This window comes from Ipomoea nil, unplaced genomic scaffold (assembly GCF_001879475.1).
Source record: "Ipomoea nil cultivar Tokyo-kokei standard unplaced genomic scaffold, Asagao_1.1 scaffold2759, whole genome shotgun sequence".
Taxonomy (NCBI): Eukaryota; Viridiplantae; Streptophyta; class Magnoliopsida; order Solanales; family Convolvulaceae; genus Ipomoea; species Ipomoea nil.
The window spans coordinates 2,272,801-2,295,925 of NW_017619187.1; the positions used below are offsets into that span (position 1 = coordinate 2,272,801).

Genomic DNA, 23,125 nt, shown 5'->3' on the forward strand with positions numbered 1-23,125 from the left:
AGCTAAATTTCTCACAACTAAAAATCCCTACTCTCTTTGTTTTAAGATGGGCCTAAAAGGCAAGTTACTTCGCCAGATAGAGATCAGTTTTCATGGAGATGTTTTTCATGAAATCTATAGAGACAGACCACATCATGTGCCTTCCATGTGCCCAATTGTTGTTGGAGTTGAAGGCCAGTGGGGAACTGTGGGCTCTATTATCATCTGGAAATTTACCCATGGTAATTAAGTAATTAACCCAACTCCAGATTTCTCCTCCCTTTTCTTTTCTTTTACTCAGTCGATCAATTATATTATTATTATTATACTTCCTTTGGACTAGATTAATTTAATTTATTTGTTTATGCATCAATATGAAACTTGCCAGTTCATTAACTTAGTCTACTATATATTATGATTGTAATATTGTTTGATATATAGATGGGGAAACCAAGACTGCCTCGGAAGTTATTGAGTCCATAGATGATGAGAAGAAAATGATGAAATTCAGAGTGATTGGAGGTGACGACGTCTTAGAATACTATAAGAGCTTCATTATAACATATCAAGTTGATACAAATAGTGATGGCAATTTTGTGAGTTGGAGTATCGAATATGAAAAACTGAAAGAAGAGATTCCTGAGCCACTCACCTATCTGGAACTTCTCCTTAACATAACCAAAGATATAGACAATCACCATGCGAAGCTGCTGAACCCATGAAAATTGGGGTAAGGAAATAATAATAAGAATGATAATAATAATTGTTATTAATGAAAATAATAATAATCTATAAACCTAATAATAAGAGCCAAAAAAGTTGAACTCCCTAACAGAAACTAAAAAAATGTTTGGTGTAATTGTTTATTAAAATGAATGGTTCATATTATTTTGATTTTAATATTTTTTATTATTTTTTTTTATATTTTACCCTCTATTATAACATTTACTTTTCCTAAATACTCATGCATTCCATCCGTGTAAACTTTATTAACCGAATAATCCATTAACTATTTATTATTGTTAACTTAATCATTGATTTTTATAAGGAAAGTCTTAGGTTCGAACCCCATCCCAATCAAAATTGATATAATTGTTAAACATAACTATGAATATGTTAGAGTGTATGAAAAAAAAATACAAAATAAAATTTAACATTAACTTTGGTCAATTAATTAGAATCATGTATTGGACATTGATGAAACGGTACACCTAATTTACAGTATATATTCAACACAAATGAGAAACTATGTCTATTATCATTGACCTGTTTGGTAAATGACTGTTAGCAGATAGCTGTTAGCTGATTGTATTAATTAGAAGGTATAACTAGTTGATATCATTAGCTGATGGTAGAAAAGTGTTTAGTAAATTAACTGTTAGCTGATAGTTGTTTGGTCTAATTTCTTTTCTGAAAAAGCTAATTGAAAAAGTTGCTTGGAGTAACTTTTCAAATTTTAGCAATTTGGAGTTGCAAAAAGCTAATTAACCAAACACTTGTATTGATATTTTAACTAAATCAAAAATTTAATAGTGGTCAAATAAGATTGGATCCTGTGAGACCACCATATGTAGGTGAGATCGTGATATTCGATCTTGAGCATCAATTTCTATATTTTAATGGTTTAGATTTATAGTTTATTTTATTGGTAAATGGCTAGTAAGGAATATAATAAAGGGTAGTGAGGTAATTTTATAGTCTCTTTAATTGTATTCCCATTTTGCAAATAAGTCACAATTGTGTTTTCGTTATGCGTTACGTCTCTGGGGCGATTCAAAAGAGGTATCTTCGCGCATTATTCTCGATGAACAAGCAGAATACGAGTCGTCGCCAAGCTTCGTGAAATCCTTCCCTCCGGTGGCCGTAGTACCCGAATCTCCATGGATGTCTCCTCCGTCAGGCGGTATAAGCGTCGAAGGAGTACTTTTTCAGTTGTTGTTCAAGGTATTTTCCTACTAATTTGTTGATCTATTCTTACTTTCTTAGGGTTTTTGCATGGCCGGACGATGGGTTTGGTGTGGCGGGTAGGGCTTGTTTCCGACCTCCTCCAATGCACAATACATCCTTAGTACTTACGTAGGTAAATTGAGAAAAATTTCATGCCGAGTTGTTTGCACACGCCGTAACACCCCGATGCACACACCTATGCTACCCTTTAGCCAGTATTAAAAAAAAAAAAAAACAACCACAAATGAAACACAAATACAGGATCACACCGTATAACAGTTTCATGCCAAAGCCGCATTATAATAACTCGCATACGTTGTTGCACATATACGCACACACCACCGTACATTACCACTCAGGCGCATAAAAAAAAAAAAAACAATGAATAGTGCACTAACAATTTTTATTTTTTTAAAAAAACAAAAACAAAAAGTTAACAAAAATTCACGCACACACATAATATTAACTTAAATTCACGCACACACATAATATTAACAAAAATTCACACACACGCAAATCAAATCCCAAACTGAACTTGAAAAGGCTTGATTCAGGCCTGAGCTCGTGTGCGCCGGTACTTGCGGGCACGAATGAAGTTGGCTAGCCTTGCGGGCTAAGTTATGCTAACTTCTGAGCTACTGGGGAAGAAACCTACACAGCGAGCCACGGTGCTTGAAAGGCCGAAAGTACCATGGCAGGCCTTGCTGGGGCCCGGCCTTGGGCCTCGGCCGAAAGTAACACAGCTGGGACAGCTTCTGTTTCAGGGGTTACAATCTGATTTTTATATCAGTTTAAATGCCCAAATAAATGTTATTGATATCCTTCATCCCTATATAGGAGTGTAATGGGAGCAGCAGCTTTACTACAAACAAGAGACACAACACACAATAGTTTTACTCTCTCAAAACTCTGCTTCTACTCTGATCTGCTCTTGCCGATTGTGTTCTGCTCGTGCTCTAGTTCGCCAGGTTCGTTCGTTTGGGTGCTCAAACGTCGAACCGTAGTACGTTTTATCCTGAGAAAACTAGGCCACAACGCTATTAGCACTCTTGGGAGGTGGCAAATAAGGTTTTAAGGAAAAAGGGCACTTCGCCTGACTCGTACTTACCATCTTTCTTCCTCTCCTTCCTTTTGGTTTTGGAATTATGCTCTAAGCATCGAATCCTTTCTCCTTTCTTGTTGATTGGAATTGTAATCTGGAGAAAAAGTCTTGCACACCACCTGAGTATCTATTTTCATTCTTCCGTCCATTGACAATATATCCATCAATCTTGACTGCAAACACTCTTTTTCATTGTCATCTTTGTCACACAGGATAAAGTTCACATACGCTGTGACCATTTAAATGCTTCACACTTATGAGAAAAAGAACTCGCCAAAAGGAACGAGAGGAAAACAAACTCGTCACATGAACGAGAGAAAAAACATAGCAACACACAAAATTATAACGAAACTCAAAGGAAAATTAAAAGAGAAACAACACTGCACGACTTCTAGATCTCTAGATCTTTATTTTTTGGATTCACAAAACCAAGTCACCTCTTTACCTTTAGATCTGGATCTGAAGGTTTGATGACATGAAAGTGCGAAATCAGAGTAGACCAGTGGGGAGGACAACGAACTGCACTGCCGAATCTGGTGTGAAAGGCAACGCCGGCTCAAAGCTCCATCAGAGCTTTCAGCTTTGGCCAGAAGCCCACTGCAAACCACCGTAAGATCACCAAGTAAGGGAAGATTGGAGAATGGAAAAATAATTAAATTTATTCCACTTAAACCAAACATATGTAAAAATATTTTAAATATACAATTTAAAAATAACTCGAAATTAAATTTTTATAAATTTAATCTAAAAAAATAAATTTAAAAAAATAAAATGTCAATAAACAAGTTTTCTAAACAGAAAACGAAGAATGAAAAACAAAGAATGAAAACTGAAAAATTAAAAAAACATAAAATAAAGAAGAGTTTTAGGTTAGTAAACTAGTCCTAATTCCTGAATGTTTACCCTAATTTTCAACCTCTAGTTGTTGAAAATTCTGATTGACTAACAGTGATTTTATTTTATTTTATTTTTTGAAAAAAATTGCCATGTATATGCCCAAATCCTACAAAAATAATTGAATTTGTTTTAGACTCTAAATAAGTAAAATAACAACAAAGTAACATTAAATAAAATAAAATAAAAAAACCCTTTGCTTCTTTTGAAAATATCACTTCCTTCCTCCCCATACATAAAAGTAATAATTTTCAAATGAAAAAAAAAAAAAAAAAAAAAAAAAAAAAAAAAAAAAAAACCATAGGCAAGAACACGGCTTGGCCATCCGCAATCCATCTCAAATTTCTTTTCCATTCAAATAGAGTATACTTGTAAATTTGTTGTATTTTTTTTTAAAAGTGTATTTATAAATTTGTTAATTTGAGAAATTTTTTATTTTTATAAAATAAAGAACATCGGTGCTAGTAACTGTGTTTTTTTAATTAAAAAAAAAAAACAAAAAAACTCATTTCTTTTATCTAATATGTCTTTCCTTGCTCTCTCTTTCGAAGGACAATTCAACCTATGAACCAATATAATATAGTTTTGGTTCAACATGCAAGAACTCTCTAATGGCTAGTGCTTCAGCTTCCCATGGGGAGAACAAGCCATTCCACGGGTAACAGGTTGCTGCTAAGAAAGATCCTTCATCATTACGAAGGACCCAACCCAACCCCATCTTTCCAGACCTAGAGTCCAGCGCCTCATCAACGTTCAGCTTTGCCCAAAATGTGATATATTGCTCCAAGATTTGGATAATATTATAATGTCCTAGCGTCAATATTATAATGCTAACTAGTATTTGCTCTAACGTGTATATATAGTTTGTCTGCCCAAAAATAGTAAAGAAATTGTCCTATTTCACCCCCTTAACTTGTTCAGGCAAATGTAACATAGAGGCCCAACGCAAATAACTCAATTGGTCTGTCTATCAACGTTTAATTTTGCCAATCAATAATGGTGAAGATCTTTTGTATGTAAAAGTGTACATGTGACACATGGAATCACTTGAGCAACTCAAAATTTACATTTTTTATGGATTTTTGGGACAGATTTGTGGAGTTCAAGATATAGTCTGATAAAGTAAAAAAAAAAATGGATTATCAAAAAAAAAAAGAAAAGGGATAAGGCTCAAATAGACCCTCCAACTATATACCAAAATGCAATTAGACATTCGAACTAAAAAAACATTCAATTGAACACTGACACTTGTTAAAAATGTACAATTATCTAACTTCAACTATATAATAACATGTTACCTTCAAGTCACATGTCACACGAATACCACATAAGATACCACATAAATTATTATTTAATTTTTTTTAAAAAAAAGACTGTCATGACAGTCGTCCATGTCAAACTGGACGGCTCCATATTGTATTAATTAATCCAAGGCTGAAGCCCCATTCTTTTTGGTTATGGGTTGTTATAAACTTTCCAAATATTTTTTTCTTCTGATGTGGCCTAATTATGTGGGTACAATATAATAATTTTAAATATTTTAGCACGGTCCATAAAAGTAATCAAATAATTGAAATAAAATAAGAGGACTATGCATGGCAATGATTGATTGAGCTGAAGGGAGGCCTATATATAAGACTCCAATCATCAACATAGTTTCTCACAACTGAGAATCACTATATTACTCTCTTTGATATAAGATGGGTCTAAAAGGTAAGGTACTTGTCCAGGTAGAGATAAGCTTCCATGGAGACATTTATCATCAACTCTTTAGTGAGAGACCACATCACATCCCCTCCATGTGCAAAGGTATTATTGGTGTTGAAGGCCAATGGGGAACTGTGGGCTCTATCATCCACTGGAAATTTAGCCATGGTAACCCCTCAACTCTTCAACTGTTTTGTCTTCTCTTTTCAATCTTAGCTTTGAGAAATAGTCAATTATTATTATAGTTTCATATTTTACAAGAGTTTTAACATTCCTAGTGTCTATGTTAATGTTGTTATGTTATTTATAAAGATGTCTTGCACTTGCTTTAAGTCGAAAATGTTTTACTTCTTATACTCGATTACTATTTGGACTGGACTAAACTGACTCAATTAGAATTTAAACCGAATTTCGGTCAAGCTATAAATTTAAAAAGAAAAAAAAAAAAAAAGATAGATAGATTGACCTGGCCCCGACCCATAACCAAACAAATGAGCAAGCAGATCTGTCATATGCTTTTTTTTTTTTTTTTTTTTTTCAATTCTTTAATTTAGAGTTTTTACATTCATCAATTCATGTATATTTATTTTTATTATAATAAGTTATATAGCTTAAAAATTATTTATTTACATCTTTTATTATATTTATTGTTAATTTTTAAAGTTAATTAACAATATAAATTTTAATCTATAAATTTATTTTAATATAAATAAATTATAATATAAGTGCAAGTACACAAATTTTATTTATCAAAAGAAAAGTACACAAATTTTAAAAATTTAAAAATAATAAGCAATCTTTATTAAATTAATAATAAATAAATTATTTTATTTATAAGTGCATGTACACAAATTTACTGAAATGATATGTGGCACAGTTTAAAATATTCATAGCACATGCATATTAATTATAATGTATGACAGATGGGAAAAGCAAGACTGCAGAGGAAGTGATTGAGGCCATAGATGAGAAGGAGAAATTAGTGAAATTTAAAGTGATTGGAGGTGAAATCTTGGAAGATTATAAGAGTTTTATCATAATATGTCAAGTTCATACTAATGATGATAACCATTTGGTGACATGGACTATTGAGTATGAGAAGCTGAAAGAAGAGATTCCTGAGCCATTCTCTTATCTCGAATTTCTTCTTGATATTACCAAAGACATGGAGGATCACCATGCCAACTTGAAGCCATGAATATGAAATAATAATAATAATAATAATAATAATAATATTAATTATTATGTTAAATGGATGCTTTGTGATGTATCAGTGCTTCTATATTGAAAGTGTGTTACGTAAAATAAAGCAAGGAATTATTTCCTTGGAGTTTGCATAAAAGATCATAATGAGTTATTGTAGTATATTTAGTTATTCACCACGTACTTATTATCTTTGAGTGTAATTTGGGTAACATATGCTCCGTATATTAATATATAAGTAAATCTGTTACGTATAGTAAATGAGCTCTGAACAAATCATAATTCACAAGTAATGCACTAATGCATTATATTAAATTTCAATATTTTTATCTGTTGCTATTCTATATTTTTGTTTCTGTTTGCCTTCAAACTAATGTCTAATTGTTGCAAGAGTGTTCATAAGGAAAACCTTTTTTACTCTTAATGTTTTTTCTCCTAATATGACATATTTATTGGATGTCATGAATTGTCTGAATCCAATTAGATAGTCTCATATCAAGAGAAGAAGTAAGGAGAAAAAATGTGGAAGAGTGTATACTGTATAGCATTACACACTCTGTCTCTCTCTCTCTAAAATGACATTTTATTTTTAAAAAATGAGAGGTGTATTTAGTTTTAAAATTTAACTAATAATAGAAAAATTAAAGTATCAAATTCAACCCTAAGTCGAGTGAATAGTAAAATTGTGTTGACTAATTTAAAACATTTCAGGTTTCAAAAAAAAAAAAAAAAAAAAAAAACTTAAAAACATTTCAATGAGGTACTCTAAACCAATCATTATGCTGTGCATCCGTATGCACCATGCATGGTGCATACGGATGCCAAAACGACGTTGTTTTATTAAAAAATGCGTGTCTCCCCTTTAAAAAAAAAAAATTAGGTTCGATTCCCAGCAACAACATTATATTGTTCATTCATTCTGGAATTTTAGTTCATAGATTATGGAATTATAGTTCATTGATTATGGAATTATAGTTCATCGATTATGGAATTGTAGTTCATCGATATCGATTCTGAAATTTTAGTTTATAGATTATGGAATTTTAGTTCATTCATTCTGGAATTTTTAGTTCATAGATTAGATTATGGAATTATAGTTCATCGATTATGGAATTTTAGTTCATATGTTGTTGCTGGGAATCGAACTTGATTTTTTTTTTAAGGGGAGACGCGCGTTTTATTAAAACGACGTCGTTTTTGCATCCGTATGCACCATACAGCATAATTTGCCCTCTAAACCGGCAAAATAGTGCATTAGGTTGATTGGGCTATAGCACAGTCCACTTAACCCAACAACCTAATGCTACCAACCCAATAGAGTGCAATCGTTATGCTATGGATCCGTGTCCAGCATGCATGCTGGACACGGTAACGGTGCCGTTAGGCATCGTTCTCTTCCACTTTTTTTTTTTTTTTTTTTTTTAATTCAGACCACTTTATTATAGGAGTATATGTTCATAATTTTATCACTATATGTTCATAATTGTAAGTTCATAATGTTAGAGCTCTGTGTTCATAATTGCATAACTGTACATTCATAATTTCGTAACTGTGCATTCATAATTCAACAACTGTAAATTCATAATTTTCGAAACTCTATATTCACAATTTTAGAGCTCTATGTTCATAATTTTATCACTATATGTTCATAATTGTAAGTTCATAATGTCAGAGCTCTGTGTTCATAATTACATAACTTACATTCATAATTGCATAACTGTACATTCATAATTGTATAACTGTACATTCATAATTGTATAACTGTACATTCATAATGGCACAAACTGGAAGGCCACGTTTTCCCTTAAAACGATGTCGTTTACAAGACACGAGTCCACAGCATAATTTGCCAATAGAGTGCGGATGATGTAAAAGCTAGGTGGGAACATGCTCCACTTAAAATGTGATGACTAATCTGATTGATCCATTTTGGGTATAATATTGAGGGCTGCTAAAATAATAAGGGGAAAAGGGCAATATATATATATATATATATATATATATATATATATATATATATATATATATATATGAAAAAGTTCAAATACGACTATATCCTTAGGTGTGACGGAATTTTAGAATACACCAACAGTATTAACAATATGCACCAACACTTAACGGAAACATATCACAATGAAATGCAAAAAAAAAAAAAAAAAAAAAAAAAAAAAAAAAAAAACACAAAAAAAAAAACACAACAGACCCTAAAAATACACTATATAACTCACCACATTCCAATAGTGTATTTTCGAACACTGTATGGTGTTTTTACTCAAACCTAATGGTATGTTTTTGGTATGCGTACCTAATTTGTGTGTTTTTTTGTGGTGCATTTTCTTAAATGATGTATATTTGTTGAACTATTGGTGACGCTGCACCGCCGCACCTAAGGACATTACTGAACTTGAACCTTACTATATATATATATATATATATATATATATATATATATAGGGACGCACTCAGGTGCGAATAAGTGCCCAGGAAGGAAATGCGAATGAATCAGCGCGTGACACGTGGCCAGATCTAATAACTTAAAAAAAAACGCGGTGGCATTTTCGTAAATAATTGAACATCGAAGTGCAAGTAAAATCTCTTATAAGTGCACCTATTTTCACCTATAAGTGCATGTAATTTTGCCTTGTTAGCATTCACTTTCCGCAACCATTCATGCACCTGGGTGTGCTTATAACTATATGTGCAACTATTTATAACTATAGGTGCAACTACTTATAACTATATGTGCACCTACTTTCACCTATAAGTGCATGTAATTTTGTCTTGTTAACATTCATTGATCTGAGTTCAGCGGGTAGTAATACTCCTGAAAACCACTCGCAAACATTCATACACCTAGATGCAACTACTTATACCTATGTGTGCAACTACTTATAACTATAGGTGCAACTACTTAGAACTATAAGTGCAACTAAGTATTGATGCTCAGTGTAAATTTTTACTTGCACCTATAATACATTTTACATGCACTTGTAATACATTTTACTTGCACTTCGATGTTCAATTATTTACAAAAATGCCACCGCGTTTTTTAAAAAAATCAGTGTTTCTCATCCATTAGATCTGGACACGTGGACAAACAGAATTCATTCCTATTTCGCGTCTGGGCGAGCCGTTCGCACCCGAGTGCAACTATATATATATATATATATACACACGTCAAAAATTTATTGATCATTATTATTATTTTTATTTGAATACAATAACGTAACCTATAATTTCCCAACGGGTACGTACTATTGCTCCCCAAATATCTGTACTTTTGTTCCCCGTTTCTGCTTTTGCTTGGTGCCATACACTAATTTAAAAAAAAAAAAAAATTTATAGCCCGTAGAGAAAGTATAAAATAATAAAATAAATAAGGGTGTGTTTGGTTGGCAAATTTAGCACTATGGATATGCAAGTGATTGTTATTATTTGGTTGATTGGTATTTACAACACTACTATGAGTTTGGAATACCCTATTAATGGAAAAACTCATTCCCTTATTTTAAAAGGGTTTCATTCCATTATTCATCCTTAGTCTAATCATTCTCATTCGACCCTACTACCAAACATGTAAAATACTTCCACCAAAATCCATTACCACCAAATATTTGATAACCATTCCGATTCTGATTCCCATGTGCGAACCAAACACACCGTAAGATTGGTTTGAGCATGCATGCCTATATAAGACTTGAACGATCTGCTGAGTTTCTCATTATCACAACTAAGAATATTCAATTCATCACTTTGGTAGAATTGAAGATGGGGCTAAAAGGGAAGCTAATTGGGCAGGTAGAGATCAGTTTTCATGGAGATTTATATCATGATATCATTGGAGCAAGGCCGCATCATCTTCCCTCCATGACCTCAGGTGTTCATGCAGTTGATGGCCAGTGGGGAACTGTGGGCTATACCACCATCTTTAAATATACCCAAGGTACCCACCCCAAAACCCTCCTTTTATTATTATTATTTTTTGAGTTAATACCCAAAATCGTCTTCGACTATAGTGGTTTTTCTCAATTTTGTCCTAAACGACTTTGGTGACTTAATGTAGTCCCAGAGTTTTGTGTTTTTACTCAATTTCATCCCAGACTTTTGTATTTTTGCTCAATTTAGTCCCCCATTTGTTATTCCGTCCATTTGTTGTTAAATAAATAGACAATTCAGTAATTTTAATATTGGCATCTCTTTATTCATAGACATGTGAAGTGTGAAATCCCTCTTTTTTTACGAATTACTCCCAGAATCACTTCAAAAGCTGCGAATTTAAAATTTGATTCGTAGGTCTGAGAGTAACTCTGGGTGTAATTCGTGTAAGAAAGAGAGATTTCTCACTTTGCAGGTTGAAAGTAAAGAGAAGGCAATATTGATATTATTGAATTGTCCCTTTATTTAACACCAATTTGACGGAATAACAAACGGAGGACTAAATTGAGCGAAACACAAAAGTCTGGGACTATATTAGGTCACCAAAGTCGTTTAGGACGAAATTGAGAAAAACCACAATAGTCGAGGACAATTTTGGGTATTAATTCATTATTTTTTTTAAAAGGGAAAATAGCACTTTTTTCTCTTAAGTTATATACTTATAACACTTTTCTCCCCTGAATTATTCAAGTGGCCATTTTTTCCCCTGAAATATTAAATAGACATATTTACCCTTAAAATAAATATTTAGAATAAATATTTCATTTATTTTTATTTTCCAACAAATTATGACCACAATTTGGTCCAAACCAAACATACACTATAGCAACCAAACCGAAATATGCCAATTACAATTTTGAATCGAAACTTGATATTTAGAGTTTATTAAAATTGCGAACCAGAACGGCCGGTTCATGTTCCGAACTGAAAAAATAAAATAAAATTACATTTATTCTTGAATTTAGAGTATTTTAAAATAAAATATAAAATTTTAAAATAAAGACAGTTCAAAATTGCGAATCGGATTTGGAACCGTCGATTCACTGTTCAGGATCCAATTTTTTCGATTCATAATTTTAATAAACTGGAATTCAAATATTGGATTCTGAATCTGAATCATAACCAGAAACTTTTAATTCGATTACTATAGTGTCTGGTTCAGTTAGAACCGAACCGTGGTCATCCCTACGTATACGCACTAATTTATTAGAGAAAAAATAAATAAAATGTTTATTTTAAGGGTAGAAATGTCAATTTAATGTATCAGGGGAGAAAATCGTCACTTTTAGAATAATTGAGGGGGCTAATGTGCTTACATGAATAATTCAGAGGAGAAAAGTGCTATAAGTATATAACTTAGGGAGAAAAAGTGACATTTTCCTTTTTTTTTTAATATCAAAATGTTATTATGTGACAGTTTTTGTTAACACATGTATGTACATATATGCATATTGTAAGTAATTAATGTTTGATGTACAGATGGGAAAACCGAAATCGCGGAGAAAGTTATTGACGCCATTGATGATGAGAAGAAAATGGTAAAATACAGAGTGACAAAAGGTGATCCCTTGAAATCCTATAAGAGCTTCATCTTAACATGTCAAGTTGATAGCAATGGTGATGACCACTTTGTGAGTTGGACTATTGACTATGAGAAGCTGAAAGAGGAGATTCCAGAGCCACTCACCTATCTGGACTTTCTTCTTAAAATGACCAAAGAAATGGAGGATCACCATGCCAAGCTCAAGCCATGAATATGCAATGGAAGCTAAGCGTGATAATAATTAAATATTAAATAATGGATCGGAGGCTTTGTGATGTATCACTACTGCCTCTATATTCTAAGTGTGTTATGTAAAATAAAGTAAGAAATTCCAATTAAGTGTGTTATGTAAAATAAAGTAAGGAATTATATATTTCCTTGAAATTCATAAATAAAATAATGTGGTATTTAATTTATATTAGTTAATACTTCCTATTATCTTCATGTGTATTATGGATAATATTGGGTGGACGACAGGAGTTGGGAGATGGGAATCACACATTTGACACAAAATTCATGGGAAGTGAACACTGTAAAAGGGTGCATTGTCCTATTAGAGCATCTTCAATAGATTTGTTTTTTTTGAAATTTTTGAGGTGTCAGATAGGAGAGAGGAGGGAGAGAAAAATGGGTGAAAAAAAAAAAGCAAAAAAAAAAAAAAAACACTAACATAAATAAATAAATAAATAAAACAAACTATGCATGCGCTTACTGGCGCAATTGTTGCGCTCAACGCACAGACAGTTTGTTTCTTTTCTCTCTCTGACGGTAAAACTATTACTTTTACATGAATAAAATCCGCAGAGAATTGTTTTTGTTCTTTTTTTCTCTCTAACAGGCCTCACTAAAAATCATTTTATATGAGTAAAATCCACCTAAAAATCATGTTCCTTATTAATATAAAAATTGTAGCTCAGTTTTTTCTACTACAAAAATCTCTTAAAAATTACTAATGGGAATGCCTTGAACATCATCACCTTCGTACTTCAGACAAAGCACCCATCTTTCTCTCCTTCGTCGTCCAGTCATAACTTTGCGCTAGGGCACGTCACTTGGGTCTTGACCATTTGCCAAGTTCGGACTATAATATAGTACTCCGTATTATTTTGGATTAATTATCTTAATATGAAAAGGTGAAAATTATAGTTTTAATCCATTAGTTATACTTGAGTGAAAATTGTAGTTATATATATATTAGTCTTTCCTATGTGCGATGCATGAACAAAAACATATGCTCATATTTATATTTTTAAAAATAACTAACAAATTCCTACTAATTAAAATTCATATGAAATCAAATTTATTTATTATAATAAACCAATATATAATGTCTACAAATATTATTATCATTAAAGAATATAATAAAATATATGGTGGATGCATGTGCATGGTAACAATAATGGAAAATATAACGGAAGTTATAACGGTACGTTATTTTTTTCCAAAAAATAATATAGTACAACTCTAAAAGCATAATGTACAAAATGAATAGCATTAAAATTTAAAAACATGAACATAAATAAGGGATATAACTTTGATTGAGATTTATTATGTTTTTAGATAGATATATATATATATATATATATATATATATATATATATATATATATATATAAACACACAAACACACTAAACATAATTTTATCACCATTGTCCCATTCTACGTCGTGGATGATTTTTTTTTTTTTTTAAAAAAACTCATCCTGCTCCACAGTTTCATTTTTCAATTTTAGTTTAGTGGTTCAATCTGCTAGCCCTCAGTTTTGAGTTAGGGCCAACCTCAATCGTTATATCCTGCACCACGGCGCACATAGTATTGTGCGCCCCGCGCCTCCCAAAACAACGTCGTTTTGATAAGTTATGTAGGGAGTTGATGCGATTATGTACATTATGATATACAATTATGTACATTTTTTTATACAGTTATGTACATTTTTTAAATACAATTATGTACTTTTTTTTTATACAATTATGTACATCCGAAACAAGAAATTTATGTGTATTATGTTAAGAGTTTATGTGTATTATGTATTATGCTAAAATATGTGTATTATCTTTTTTTTTTTTAAAAGTATGTGTATTTTGTTATGCAATTATGTACATTTTAGTATACAATTATGTACATTTTTTAACATAAGATTTTTTTAAAAAGAAAATTAACAACCGACACAGTATAGTGAAACTTCAAAAAAAAAAAAAAAAAAAAAAAAAAAAAAAAAAAAAAGCGAAACGACATCGTTTAGCACCAGGGCGCACAATGCAATGCGCACCCTAGTGCACGATATGAATTGCCGGCCAACCTAACCCAATACACACACACACAAACAAACAAACAAAAAAGAAAAAAAAAGTAAAAAACCATATAGCCCAAATCTATAAGGTCAAAAGCCCTGTAGAGCTAGCCCAAAACCTAATCGGTTGGCCCAATTGACATCCTTATCTACAAGCCTCGGTCAATCGTTATGCAGTGGAACTGTGTACATAGTTCTATGTTCATAATTACTGAACTATATGTTCATAATATAAAGCTATATATTCATAAATTTTGAATTTCATATTCATAATTATTGAACTCTATATTCACAATTATAGAACTCTATGTTCATAATTACTAAACTATATATTCATAATTATAAAGTTATATATTCATAAATTTTGAACTTCATATTCACAATTATTGAACCTCTATATTCATAATTACAGAACTATATGTTCATAATTATGTTCACAACTCTATGTTCTTAATTATAGAACTATATGTTCATAATTTTTGAACTATATATTCATAATTATGAATCGTTTATCTTGCACAGCATATATAATTTGCCACTCAGTGTAGTCTCACTTCAAGGAAAAGATGTAATTAAGTTGACTGAGTTAGACACTTAAGAATCTAAAGGTGAGAGGGGGAGATGTATAAATGTTTGCTTTAGGAACTTAAAAGGCTAAATTGCACTTTCAAAACTAGAGAAAATCATACAAGGAATCAAATAGTTCAACCAATTACCAGTTGGGTCTATCAATGGGCTCAATCTTTGTCATGTTTGACAACGTTTTGGATATCACGACATGATAGCAACGTAACAACAATAGAAATCACTCTTAAACTATAGAAAATATACAAGTTGCTAGGATGTATGTATGTAGGCCAAAGTCAGAGACGAGAATATTGAATAATAAAACATTAACTTGCAAACTTTTATGCCTAATCATTGTGGTCTAAATTAATGTCCATGGAACTTGGAAGGCTAAAGATGCATAAAGATTTCATTGAGCTACAAGTTACTTGACAAAAATACCTATTGTTAAGAGTAAAAAATATTTTCCTATTTAAAAGTACACTGCTTTGTGATTATTATTATTTTTTTTAAATTTGGCTTTGTTAAACATCTAATGACATTATTATCCCCCTTATCACCTTATGTACTCCAACCTGGTCAGTTTATTTGGCTGAATATATGGTTATTATTGTAATTTCAATTCTTCAAATTTCAGAGTAAGTGCCGTTTGCTGGTGCTAGATGCTATATATACATATATATTTGCTTCAGTAGACGCCATAAGTTATGCATTGAAAGCCAAAATGGAGAGCCGTATGAAAGTGGCGCGCCACCTGGAGCCATGGCGGGACCTTACCGGCAAGGTGGTGATGGTCACCGGAGCCTCGTCGGGGCTGGGCCGAGAATTCAGCCTCGACTTGGCCAAAGCCGGCTGCAGAGTCATCGCCGCAGCACGCCGTGTGGACCGCCTGAAATCTCTCTGCGACGAGATCAATGGAGTCGGCTCCGGTGATTCCGGCACCATTCCGCAGCCCCGAGCGGTGGCTATTGTGCTCGATATCAGCGCTGACGGTTCCGCCGTCGAGGCGGCCGTTCAGAAGGCTTGGGCCGCGTTCGGACGTATCGACGCCTTGATTAATAATGCCGGTATTAGAGGTAGCCGGAACACCATAGTTTTTGTATAAATGGTTTCTTTAACTAACCTGCTGAAACACAAAGAACCAATAATGGAGAAGCTCGAATTCACAATCTTCCAAATAGAAGTCCAACCCGGGTACCATTAGACCATATAATCTTAGTCGTTAAATATCTATTTAGTAAGCGTTAAATTTAAAAGTAAGAATGTGAAAATTAATTTGTTACTTAGAATTTTAGATGGAGAAATTGAGTTCATAAATTTCATATACTAAGTTCATTATTAGTATGAATGTGAAGAATAGCTTGAGTCATGGGTCACTTATCTACCTCAAATTTCACGTGGTTATATCATTTGTTCCAACACCTTTATTAATATGTAAATTTGGATAAGTTGTTAATTAATTTTTACATTTTTACCCTTAAATTTAAGGCATATTAAACTAACACAAATTAATAGTTGAGGAACGGGTCAAATCAAAAGTCGATGATAAAAATTGATAAATATCAATAGTGAAAAGAAAATGTTGTGTACTTTCATTTTCTACTCCTAACTTTTACTCCTAGACACAGAATTGATATAGTCACTTGTATTGAGACTTAAAAAACTAGCTTATCAGAGCTCGCCACATGCCATGTCAGGAAGAGTAAATTGAGAAAGTAACATCTAGGAGTACTTGTAATAGAACTCATAGTAAGAGTTATTTTATTTACTAGAGATAGTGTAGGGGTTTGAACCCAAGATTCGCAGGTAGCAGGCAGACTTCATTGGATCTGACAGAGGAGGAATGGAATGAGACCATAAGAACAAACCTAACCGGAACATGGTTGGTCACAAAATATGTGTGCTTGCTCATGCGCAATGCCAGTCTGGGAGGATCTGTCATCAACATCTCCTCCATTACTGGGCTCAATCGTGTGCAATTCATGGGGTCTCTTGCTTATTCTTGTTCAAAGAGTGCTGTCAATACATTCTCAATGGTATCATAGGATCCTGTTTTGTTTGTCAGATCCGATGATGTTTTGCTTCTTTCAATTCTCTACTTCAAGCATCATCAAATTAAAGGTTTATATGTTTGTGGTTCTGAAATGGTGGCAGGCGATGGCGCTTGAACTGGGAGCTTATGGAATAAGAGTGAATTCAATCTCGCCTGGAGTTTTCAAATCCGAGATAACCATGAATCTGGCGCAGAAACATTGGATCAAAAAAGTTGCTCATAGGACTGTGCCTTTAAGAACATATGGCACAACGGATCCAGCACTCACATCACTTATACGTTACTTAATCCACGACTCTTCCGAATATGTGTCTGGAAATATTTATGTTGTTGATGCTGGAACTACTTTGCCTGGTGTTCCCATTTTCTCTTCTCTCTAAAACAAATCCAAAAGCTCATGCATGTGCATACATAAACTAGTGATGGAGTACGTGAAAGTCATATAAAAGCAGGAATAACAATCAACATGCATGAAGGGGAAAAGTTCTCTCAATTATATATTTGGCAGCTTTGCAGTCCAAAATCTATATCTACCAACAAACCAATAAAGTTAGGCCCTACTTTTACCCTCTACTATAAAGTTAGAGCCTAAGGAAATATATTGATGTAATTGTTTGTTGGAATGAATGGTACATATTATTTTGATTTTAGTTTTTTTTTTCTTACTTTTACCCTCTACTATATCATCATTTCCTTTTTCGAAATACCCATGCATTTCATCATGATCAACTTTAGTAACGGGATATTTCGTTGACTATTTATTATTCTTAACTTACTAATTGATTTTCATAAAGAAGATCTTAGTTTCGAACCTCCTCTCAATCAAAATTGACATAATTGTTAAACATATATTATGAATACGTTAGAGTGTATTAGAAAAAAATACAATATAAAATTTAACATGAACATTTGTCAATTAATTAGAATCACGCATTGAACATTTATGAAATGGTACACTTAATTTACAGTATATATTCAACAGAGTTGAAAAACTATACCTATTATATCATTGTCTTATATATAGGGGAGGAGGATTTGATTATGTTTTTTAAGAGGCACTGTGCCAAAACACTTGTTAGTGTATGTACATTATGAGTATACGTACAGTACACATTAATCCTAAATGAAATTGGCAATTTATGTGGCAATTTAATGTTGTTTTTATTTATTAAAATCCTTGGACTATTTCTATAATTGGAGAAACTACAACTACGGACAAGATTATAGAGATCCAAGTTGGGCAAATTTTTTTAATCCAAAAAAATTAGATCCATTACTCAAATGAAAATAAGGAATAAGCCTGTTATGTCTCTGTTTCTTCACCATCTTCTTATTGATCATGAAGGTCTTGTACGACGGCATTTTCAGTTTCAGTATCCCTTTCTAAGGAAAAGAGTTAAAGCCTACTACTATAAAAGGAAAGCTCTTTCCTTATTTGGATAACGAATTAATGATTGCAAAATTGGAAGAAAGGGAATTCTGCTCAAATTCATCACTCTAATCTATTTTATTATACGGCACTTGTGGGATTAAATTGAGCTGCACAGATTGTACCTGAATAAGCTAAAGTTTAACTTGAAGAGTGTTGTGGCGTGCACGGTTCAGTCCTGAGTAGGTGTTAGAAAGGGTTGTGGTAGTAATGGCAGGAAGTCATTTGTACTTACCTTTGTATAACTCCTTGTGAACATCTATAGTGGATTGGACAGACGTGGGGTGCCCCGCAGACGTAGGAAAAGCGCTCCGAACTGCGTAACAATTCATTTGTGTTCTTATTTTATTTTATGCTTTCAGTTTATGTTATTTACATTTGATTATCTAATTAATGAACAGAATTATCGCATAACATAAAATCAAGTAGAACTCTAAGTTATAACTTGCATTCAAGATTCACGGTGTAATTTCAACACTAAAATTGCAGTGAAACACACCGGGGGCTGGATCAAATCAAGAATTCATTTCTAGCGGAAGTGGAAACAAGAGGAAGGATGGATTACGCCAATTAATCGGATTTTGTGTTTAACAAATTATAAAACACTAATTTAAACTATATGTTGGACATTAAACTATTCACATAATGAGCGTATAATAACTAGTTATCCTTAATATTTGCAATCTCTTTTAAGTTTTTATCTTCCCCTATGTTTGAGTTTAATGTTTCTAGTAAATCATTTTCCCTTGACTCCTATTTAAATCATACTATTGTGGGAGAATAACAATCAATTGATAAATTTGAAATTTTTTGGAGTGTTTTGTGATTAGAAGAACTTTAATTTGTCTATTTTTCATTGTTAAAGTTTTACATCAACTAGGGGTGTGCATTTCAGTTTTGGGTTTTTTTTTTTTTTTTTTTTTTCAGTTTGAAAAAAATAAAACCATTCAGTTTAATATTTTAGTTCAGCCTGACTTTGGTGATGTGCATTTCAGTTTTGGGTTTATTTTTTTCAGTTTCGAAAAAATGAAACCATTTAGTTTAAAATTTTAGTTCAGCCCGATTCAAGTCGAATTAAAAGAGTTTGATTTCGGGCTTGAATTTGGTTTGGTTCAGAATTCGATTCGGTTTGAGAATCTGAACATTTCATATTTCTCTAGCGCACATAATTAATTATTCATTTTTACTAATAATTTAAATTGCAAAAGCTAAACAAGTCAACAATACATATTTAAAAATCCAAGAATTACATAAGTTGAAATAACAAGATAGAAACCTAACTCAACGTTTGGCTCAAAGAATAAAAATAAATGGAATTGTTGGGCGGAGGCTGGTAAAGGTCAAGTTCAACACTCAACGTCTCGAAAATGTGATAGCTGTCTATAAGGAAATAAAGTTGCACATCCGCTATTAGTTATAACTTTTGGCATAAGTGGTAAGCACTTGATCCTAACAAGAAGATAAATTGTGAAATATTTCCCAGTGAAGTAGTGAGGTATGGACCAAGAGTTTACTACACTAGTACACACAAGGAATCCTAATTCAAACCTTATTACTACTCACCAAAAAAAAAAAAAATTCAAACCTTATTACTTACAGAAATTAATTACTCAACTAGCGGCTATATTTTCGTTTCTAGTATTTTATTCTATATTTAACAAAATTTAGACGCCAAATACCTTGTGGTTTGATGGCATCATTGTTACTTTCTATATTATAGTTAGGTTAGAGTGTACTCAAAAAATAAAATTAGACATTTTACTTTTAAATTTGACCAAATTTTGTCTTTTCATTTTTAAACATTTCACCTATGTACAAGTGACGGTATTTTGGACTGGTGTTGGTTGATTTGTATAGTAAAAACTACATTTTTTTTAATTTTATTAAATTAATAGTTAAAGCTAAAAGTAAAAATGTCATTATAATTGTAAGTGTTTAGCATATAATGTATAAAATATAAATATACAGTCTAATTATTAATTTAAACTTTTAATTGAGATAAAACAGTTCATTCAAGGGTTAGATTAAAAGTGATAACAACAAAAAAGTGATTAATTTTTATTTTTGGTGTGATACAAATATCTCTATATCTACTAGAATAATCATATCATCCCAAGAAGGCAAGAAATAAACGCCTCACTCACATGGGTATTTTATAGTTGGTGGATGTACATTTTTTTATTTTCTTTTGAAGAAAGTGTCAAATTTAATTTGCCCCAAACTCAACTAAATAATGTCAAAGGATTTTCACAAAAACAATAAATAAATAAAATAAATTCCAATTAAGTGACTAATCCTTTTTTTCTTTTTAAATCTATTACAAGGTAGTATTTGTAGTACACTTTCTCTATCTGTTACATATTTAATAAATTATCGTTCAATTGACATTAACTAAGTTTTCTCACATACTTCTTTTGATGAATTGATAGATGAACTGAACCAATTTATTTGAAAAGAGTAATTAAAAAATTAAAAGCTATGGAGTATGGACAGACAATCAATTACTCCGATCCGTATCTCCGTTCAAAATTAGCACGAAGAAGGCTAGTTTGATTCCAACTTTCCTTCTTACGTATTGGGGCAGCCAACTTTTCCATGATGGTCTTTATATCATAACAGAAGTAAGCAGCCAACTTTGTCTTGTTGTTGGATAGGTACCCCTTCGTGTCATATCAAATGAAGGTTTGCATGATTGCGTACTCAACAAAGCGGCCTATACCCAACTTTATCTTGTTGTCGGATGAAGACAATTAATTATCTCTGTCCAATGACTGACATGATTGTCTTTCTAATAGAACTCAATTTTGTCTTGTTGTCGAACAAAGACAATTGACTGTCTCTGTCCAACGACTCCCTTCATATCATATCAAATGAAGGTGAGCATGATATATTGCCTTTGTATTAGAACTCAACAAAGCGTCCTATGACCAACTTTATCAATTGTCTCTCTTCAATGACTGATATGACTGTCTTTCTAATATAACTCAATTTTGTCTTATTGTTGGACGAAGACAATTGACTATCTCCGTCCAATAACCCCCTTCATATCACATCAAATGAAAGTGAGAGGCCTATGACCAACTTTATTTTGTTGCCGGACAAAGACAATTGGCTGTCTCCGTCCAATGACCGACATGACTATCTTTCTAATAGAACTCAATTTTGCTTGTCGGACGAAAACACTTGGTTGTCTCCATCCAATGATTGGCATGAATATCTTCCTAATAGAACTCAATTTTGCTTGTCGGACGAAAACAATTGGTTGCCTCCATCCAATGATTGTGACATGACTAGAACTCAATTTTGTTCAAATGTATTTACGAGTTTTGTCCAAATTTGTGTTGTGTATTTATGAGTTTTGTCCAAATTTGTGTTGTGCAAGAGAGGGCTTCTATGCCACAGTTCAAACTCTTCAAAAGAACGACTTGTATATTTACTAGTGCAAATCTACATGCATCTCTTTTTCAATGTGGCATAAATGCTATTTATAAACACTTCCCAACTCCATTTTTTCCAACTCAAATTGATACATTTTGAGAATCAATTTGTCATTCTCTATTATCAAACTTGTGCGTAAATATATCAAATTAAACCTCTTACTAACTAAATGTATTCTGACTCGATCCAAATCAGAAATTGTCGTCATTGAAATTATACTACAAAATAGTTATTTTAAATCTTAAGCCAATTTTTCTCATAATATCTGGTATGTAATTATATATTAAGTTTTAATTTTTTATATTTTTTTTGGTGTAAACCACGATGTGGTCCGAGTCTTTCTCTGTCCGTCTAATGGCCCAGGTCCACTCGGTAGCTGACCCAAAGGGAATCATCACTTGTAGAAATTGAACCCGGGTTATCCCATAATTCTCCCCCACAAAGAGAGCTCATTTGCCACTTGAGCTACCCTGTTGGGTTATATTAAGTTTTAATTGATATGAGTTGGAGTACGCATTTTGCTCCGGTACTTCACAATATTTGAGTGCACTCAATCCTTTGGTTAAGAAAACTCAAAATTATGGGGGCCCTTATTAGGGTTGGGGATTCAGCCTTTTGGGATAAGAAAACTTAAAATTATTTCGCTTGTATCATATATTCGTATTCCACAAGATACATTAGCATCCGGAGAATCAGCCAAAAACTACTATCTAAGAGCAGCCTCATTAAAGCATTCCAAATAGGGGTTTAAGCAATGATTTTTGCAGCAGTAAAAATTTAAGCAGTGATTTTTCACTATTGGAAGGGGTTGGTTTTTTTGGATTGGGTCCTCCTACAAAGCATGATTTTTGAAAAAAAAAAAAAAAAAAAAAAAAAAAGACAGTGAGACGTTCAATTGCGTCTCACTGCCTAACCTAACACAATTGTGTTACACGCGCCTGTTGGGGCGTTTTAGAGCGGTCGTCGGCGGGCGGTCACTCTGAAATGAAGTTTGTTTTTTGTTTTTTGTTTTTTTTTTTTTTTTGTTTTTTTTTTC

General features: G+C 32.4%; 4 protein-coding genes and 1 long non-coding RNA gene across 7 annotated transcripts; 4 read left to right on the forward strand and 1 right to left on the reverse strand.

The window, feature by feature from the left end:
• On the forward strand, nt 1-873 carry LOC109156921 (kirola-like). The gene is made up of 2 exons (XM_019304818.1): nt 1-221; nt 421-873. Exons 1-2 carry the CDS (start codon nt 47-49, stop codon nt 699-701), a joined length of 456 nt encoding a protein of 151 aa, XP_019160363.1. The 5' UTR covers nt 1-46; the 3' UTR covers nt 702-873.
• A 503-nt stretch (nt 874-1,376) lies between these two features.
• On the reverse strand, nt 1,377-22,584 carry LOC109156925. The gene is made up of 3 exons (XR_002050130.1): nt 22,459-22,584; nt 5,953-5,955; nt 1,377-1,389 (listed from the first exon to the last, which is right to left on the reverse strand). It is a non-coding gene; the product is annotated as an uncharacterized LOC109156925 (long non-coding RNA).
• Nucleotides 5,597-6,994, forward strand: LOC109156924 (kirola-like). Its single transcript, XM_019304820.1, has 2 exons — nt 5,597-5,797; nt 6,553-6,994. The coding sequence occupies exons 1-2, from the start codon at nt 5,623-5,625 to the stop codon at nt 6,825-6,827; spliced, it is 450 nt and encodes a 149-aa protein (XP_019160365.1). The 5' UTR covers nt 5,597-5,622; the 3' UTR covers nt 6,828-6,994.
• Nucleotides 10,567-12,761, forward strand: LOC109156922 (kirola-like). 3 transcript variants are annotated; one of them, XR_002050128.1, is made up of 3 exons: nt 10,567-10,775; nt 12,248-12,632; nt 12,675-12,761. XR_002050128.1 is itself a non-coding variant. In XM_019304819.1 (2 exons), exons 1-2 carry the CDS (start codon nt 10,601-10,603, stop codon nt 12,520-12,522), a joined length of 450 nt encoding a protein of 149 aa, XP_019160364.1. In that variant the 5' UTR covers nt 10,567-10,600; the 3' UTR covers nt 12,523-12,732. The 3 variants fall into 3 exon arrangements, 1 of the variants encoding a protein (XP_019160364.1); XR_002050129.1 differs by having other exon boundaries at nt 12,671-12,737; XM_019304819.1 differs by having other exon boundaries at nt 12,248-12,732.
• Nucleotides 15,872-17,792, forward strand: LOC109156920 (3-oxoacyl-[acyl-carrier-protein] reductase FabG-like). Its single transcript, XM_019304817.1, has 3 exons — nt 15,872-16,245; nt 16,976-17,205; nt 17,324-17,792. The coding sequence occupies exons 1-3, from the start codon at nt 15,894-15,896 to the stop codon at nt 17,600-17,602; spliced, it is 861 nt and encodes a 286-aa protein (XP_019160362.1). The 5' UTR covers nt 15,872-15,893; the 3' UTR covers nt 17,603-17,792.
• Nucleotides 22,585-23,125: the final 541 nt, after the last annotated feature.